The 6,377-nt window shown below is 40.4% G+C and overlaps 1 protein-coding gene across 4 annotated transcripts in view; it reads right to left on the reverse strand.

Annotated features, from left to right (window-relative positions):
- Kif3a (kinesin family member 3A) overlaps positions 1 to 6,377 on the reverse strand; it is a 47,270-nt gene that overhangs the window by 40,453 nt on the left and 440 nt on the right. For all 4 annotated transcript variants that reach the window (XM_023713190.1, XM_004629340.2, XM_023713189.1 and 1 more), the window contains exon 2: positions 3,995 to 4,268. In XM_023713190.1, the coding sequence (XP_023568958.1) occupies positions 3,995 to 4,268 (274 nt within the window). The remainder of the gene's footprint in view (positions 1 to 3,994; positions 4,269 to 6,377) is intronic.

The raw sequence follows: 6,377 nt of genomic DNA on the forward strand, positions 1-6,377 counted from the left end.
TATATATATATATATATACATATCTATGTATATCTCTAGATATATATGCATTTCCCCAAGATAAATTACGGACTTACATATAACACTTAAAACTACATAATTTCTAAACTAGGGGTGGTGGTGCCTACTTGTAATCCCAGCACTCAGGAAGAGAACTGCAGCAAGCACGAGGCCAGCCTGGGCTAAACAGCGACTTCAAGGCCAGCCTGAACTACATCTTGAGACCCTGTCATTTTAAAACTGTAATTTCTAGATTAGAACACAGAAAATCTTTGTGGCCTCTGGTTTGCTAAGAATTTCTCAGCTATAGAAGCAAAAGCATAATTTATGAATGAAAAAAATGTAAAATACACAATCAAAATTCAGATTTTTTTTCCTTTAAAAGCACCATTGAGAAAATTAAAACACGCCACAGACTAACAGAAAAATATCTGTTCATAAACTTCAATCCAGAACAGAGAATAAGACAGGCTTCCAAATTTTAAAAGGGGCAAAATATTTTAAGTGGCATTTCACCAAACAAGATATAAACAGCTAAGCACATGAAAAGATGTGTAACGTCATATAGTCACTATAGAAATTCAAGTTAAAACACAACGAATTTTAATCCCTGCCTCCACAAAAACAAACAAACAAAACACAATGAATTTTATTACTACAGATCTATTACACAATGGCAATAACTAAAAAGTGGTGGGCCAGGGAGATGGCTCAGTAGAATAAACGCTTGCCAGGCAAGCACAAGGGTCAGAGTTCAATCCCCGGTTCCACAAAAAAAAAAAAAAAAGTGATAACCCAGTCCTCAGTTTATAAAGAAACTAGGATTCTCATATCACACTAGTGGGAGGGGGAAAACACAGCGGGTTCACATGGAAGGGCTGCAGCAGGAAGAAGTGGGGCACAGCAGCCAGACCCAAGGTAATAACTCTACCAAAGCTCTGCACCAAAGGTCAGAAGACAGTATTATACGAAATGTGAAAGAAAAGGAGCAAAATGCATTCTCAGGCCCCGAGCCCACCCAGAACAAATGCAGGAGACAACAGCAGAGAAAAACTTGGAAATCACACACCTGAAATCTCTGGTGAAGTAAAGAAACAACTGCAGAAAGGTATAGAGGAAATCAGATCAGGAATAATTTCTGAAGTAAAAAAAGAAATGATAACTGTAGTGAAAATAGTACTAAGTGCTTCTAAAGAAGACACTGATAAAAAAATAGCGGAGAAAAGAAAAATGATGGAATCCTTGAATGAGCAATATAGGAAAGAAATAGAATACATGCCACAGATTCAAAGTGCTACACAGGAAATTCAAACCTCAATCACAAGCCGGCAAAACCATTTGAATGAAAGTGAAAACAGACTTTCAGAACTTGAAGACACCATTGCAGCTACTGAAAAGGTAAGAAAAGATCTCTTAAAAACAACTAGAATACAAGAATAAGCACCAATGAGAAAGAAGGAGTCAATAAAAATAATATAAAAAGAATATGGGAAGAATTAATACAGAAAACTTCACAAATTTGGGGAAACAATCTGACATTCAACTAACCGAAGCATACAAACTCTAAATAACATCAACCCAATGAAAACCACCACCAGACATATAATAATCGAGATCCCAGAAATTCAGCATAGGAACAGTATACTAAAAGCTGCTAGAAAAAAGAAACAGATCACATTTAAAGGAAAACCCATCAGAGTAACAGCAGATTTCTCTTCACAAACCATCAAGTCAAGAAGAGCATGGAGCAAAGTACTTCAAGTCTTGCAAAAAAAACAAATGCCAACCTAGACTGATATATCCTGCAAAACTCTCTTTCAAGTATAATGGAGAAGTAAAATATTTCCATGACAAAGAACAACTAAAGAATTTCATGACAACAAAGCCAACTCGGGGCTGGAGAGATGGCTCAGTGGTCTAAAGCACCTACTGAGAACAAGCTTGGCAAAGCACAGGGACCGCGGTTCGATCCCCCAGCACCACATGCCAGCCAGCCCCGCCCCAGGTGGGCTGAGCTGGACACACACACACACACACACACACACAATAAATAAATGTTAAAAAAAAAAAACAAACCAACCCTACAGAATACTAAAAGATATTCTAGAAAGGGATCAAAATGACCACAACTCCATGAATGAGAATGGAAAGAAGCCACCAGATAGGGCAAACAATTAAACACAGGAGAAAAAGAGGTATACAAAAGCAGCATTTCAATTATTCTTTTGCATACAGCAGCAAGATAATTCCATCAGCATATTCTACAAAGGGACCTCTCCTGTACCCTATGGATCATGATTCTGTCTGGGTCTACAGGGTGGATATCAAGGAAATAGAAATAGCTCAGTCCCACAAGTGACACCTGGCCACCAGTAAGTGTCATGGACACTGACAACATCCACCACATACTAGAACTTTGTACGATATCCTATCCCCAAACTGTTAGAAGTGCTGGTCATATATTTGCCATTCCAGTATTTCTGTTATGTTTTATTCTTAGTAATTCTTTATTATTATGAAAACTTTTTCTTAGTTGCTAATTTTATATATATTAACCTAATCAAATATTGTGTGAGTACTCTGAATTGATCACAGATTCATGCATATGATATATTACATTTGGCCTCTTAGTCACAATTTAATCTTAATTTTTGAATATTATTTTGAAATATCGGGCCAGGGAGATGGCTCAGTAGAATAAGAGCTTCCCTGGCAAACACAAGGCCCTGAGTTCAATCCCTGGTTCTGCAAAAAAAAAGGGTCAAAGATTGATACTGTTTTGCGGAAATCTCCAATGACCTTTTTTTTAAAAAAAATTTAGGGGCTGGAGAGATGGCTCAGTGGTCTAAAGCACCTACTTGAAACAAGCTTGGCAAAGCACAGGGACCGCGGTTTGATCCCCAGCACCACATGCCAGCCAGACCCGCCCCCTGGTGGGCTGAGCTGGCCACACACACACACAATAAATAAATGTAATAAAAATAAATATTTAAAAAAAAAATTTATATGGCCATGAATTGTTTTTCTTTTGCATTTTAGCGAAAGGTCTACAGGGTGTTCAGGGTCTCACAGCTAGATTGGACTCATAATGATCTGCTTGTTTACAGCCTCCCAAGAGCTGGGATTATAGGAGCATGCCACTACGCCCAGTCTCAATTGCCATCTCAGCATGCCCTGAAGGCGGGGCTGGTGTGGGAGGCCCCGGGTATCGAACCCCTGGCCCAAGTGCCTGCTTGTAGGCGCTTTAATCCACTGAGCTATTTGGCTGGCCCTTCAATGACCTTTTAAATAGCTTCATCTAATATATTTTACATAGTCCTGCATAACTACCATTTTGAAAGCTCTTTGTTCTTTTTTTTTTTTTTTTGGCTGGCCCAAGCTGCCTTAAGGGAGGGTCTGGTAAGGCATGGGGAGCTGGGGATCAAAACACGGTTCCCTGCACCTGACTGCATTGGCCCCAGCAGGGGCTTAAACAACTGAGCTAACCTGCAAGCTCCCAAGCTCTTTATTCTTTATCCAGGACCATACAGCAACTTCTCCTGTCTTCTGGATTATGGTCTTTGTTATTTTCTGTATGCTACATGTGGAGGTAAATTAGAATATTTTGAGTTTGTGTAACTGGAAAATATTTTACTTTTAGTTTTCAAAGATGTTTGCTAAGTATAAAATTCAATGAGAACGAATTTTTTTTTCAGTCCTTTGAATAAATAAGTCTAGTTTCTTACCCCCTCCCAAAAAAGATGATGTCATTTACATAAATTTCAAGAAAAAGCAAAAGTATGACAGAAGCAGATCAATGGTTGCCTGGGGCTGAAACTGAAGATTAACCTAAAGAACTTTTGGGAATGGTAGACGTATTCTAAACCTGGACTGTGGTCATGATTCTGCACTATATGAATTTACTGCTATTCATCAAACTGAGTCGTAACGTTGAATTTATGAGGTAGTAATTATACCTCAACAAGGTTGCCTTTCAATAAATGTATTTACTTACCATTATAGCCTTCAAGAACAGAATCAATAATAGGTCTTGCAGTTAAGTTGTAAACGTCAAGTTGTTTACTTTCTGGTCCAAAAACGGTATCAAAAGTAAACGTCTTTGGAGGCTCATTGGAGGAATCAGTCTTATGCACGGTGATGGTTCCCCTCATCTCATCCACACTGACCGCCTGCCTGTAGCACATGGACTTCTCTCTCTCATTGAGGGGCCGGCACCTAACGACCACCTTCACATTATCGCAGCTTTCCGGCTTCTCTGACTTATTGATCTAGTGGAGGCAATAATTACAAACAGTGAAAATTACATTTTACTTTTGCCCTCAAAATATTAAATTTAGGTTTGAAAAAAACTTTGCCATCTTGCTGGCTTGCATAGGTTCAGACTTTAGAAATCTTGGCTAAATACAATTACATATCTTAAACATAGGAAAAGTTTATTAAAAGATATGAAAAGGAAATAGCTTATTTTGTAATTCAAAAGGTGACACTAAGTCTACATTCATAGTAAATGCTATACAAACAGAAAATGAACTAGTATATTAGAGATTATCTTCCGTACAAAAATCCTGTACATCCTCTGAATTTCCTGCCCATAGTAAAACACACGTGAACATGGTTAATAATTTTTACTCAAGAATATAAGAAGTCCTTTGTTCCTCCCAGACACCTAGTTCTACTTTCCATTATGCTTGAGTAAAACATTTATCACATCTCCACATATGGCTTATTTTCTCTAGAGAAGACAGCAAGAACAACAGAAAAGAAACTGCAATGGCAGGCAGAGAAAAATGGCTTAGTATGACATACACTTATGAACAATTACATGTATGTGTAAATTTCAATTTTTGAAATTTCACATGATTAAGAATCTAGAATAAGGGGGCCGGGGAGATGGCTCAGTGGAATAAGCGCTTCCCTGGCAAGCGCAAGGGCCTGAGTTCAATCCCCGGTTCCACCAAAAAAAAAAAAAAAAAAGAATCTAGAATAAAACACAACCTATTATTTAAGTTCAATAACTTAGTTGAACAAATATTTATTAAATTTCCACAATTTCAGATATCAGTTTAAACATTAAAGAGAAATAAATACAAACTATGCTGTTGACTATGATATTGTCACGGACAAGTAACATAATACCAACACAATAGTCCTCTGTCTCTGCTTTCGTCACCTTAGTCCAGGTCAGTATGGCCTGGGCTCTAGACTACAGCCTTCTATGTGTACTCCTGCATTTAATGAAACAGACCTGCAGTTCACACGGCAGTCAGTTTTAATGACTTCCCTCACTTCCCCACTGAACATTCAGTAGAATCCCTTAGATCTTGAGATAAAAATGGAAAGACTTCAGACGGTAAGATCCGGGTCCCACCAGGTCAGCTAGAGCTTATCTCCTAAGACACTCCAATGGCAGCTAAGGCACAGGCTCCTGGGCCTGGGTTTCTCTCCTAGTCACCATACCTTTCTCCTCAACGGCCTTTCCATGGGCTGCTCCTTCCGCCTTAGAACATTCCTCAAATCTCTCTCCATTTATGTAACACCCCTCCGGAACCAATCTCAGCTCAACAGCCACTTCATCTGGGAACCCTTCCCTCACTGTCTAATGCTTGCACGGGCTCTGATAGCTATTTCACAAATATAACATCTTTTAAAGTCTTTAGGAAAAAAAAATACATGATCTGAAGAAGCCCAACACATTGGACATGGCCACGCCTTCCAGTTCACACGACTCTGTGTCTACTGCGTGGCAGCCACCCACAACGTTCACTGAGGATGTCTCTCACCTCTATGAACATCTTTTAACTTCTGCCTGAGAACAAAAGGGTCTCTCTTTCCAAACTCAAGGACCTGGCCAGTTTTGCTCAATATTGTATATCCAAGGCCTACCACGCAGTTGGTCCCCAGCATCTACTGAATGGATAACTTAAAAGCAGCAAAAAGAGGCACGGAGCGTTTCATGCTAAATGTCAAACCCTGTCTTTCAAGTTTCTTCTGCATTATCTTATTTCACCCCGAATAATTCCAGAAGGAAGAGTTCAATTATGCGTGAACCAAGGGCCCACTCAGGCCTCACAACCGATACGTGTAACTATGGTTCAGGTTTTCTCCACGGTCTCTTACTGGATTCACAATAACCCCTTAGGAAGGGCACAGTAACAATCTGCGCACCTCCACGGCCACTGCCCCTCATCCATCCCCAGTAAAGACGCCTAAGGGTGGCTTACTTCTGCACCGTAAGCTCCACCGCCCCGCGAGGAACGACTGACAGCACGAGCCCAGGACGCGGAGTCCGGGCCTGGACCGAGGCGGGCAGCCTCGCCCGCAGCCCCGCGAGCGGCGCCCCCGACCCTGCCCGCAGGCCCCGGCAGCCGCGGCCTCCC

This window comes from Octodon degus, unplaced genomic scaffold, assembly GCF_000260255.1.
Source record: "Octodon degus isolate 3935 unplaced genomic scaffold, OctDeg1.0 scaffold00029, whole genome shotgun sequence".
Taxonomy (NCBI): domain Eukaryota; kingdom Metazoa; phylum Chordata; class Mammalia; order Rodentia; family Octodontidae; genus Octodon; species Octodon degus.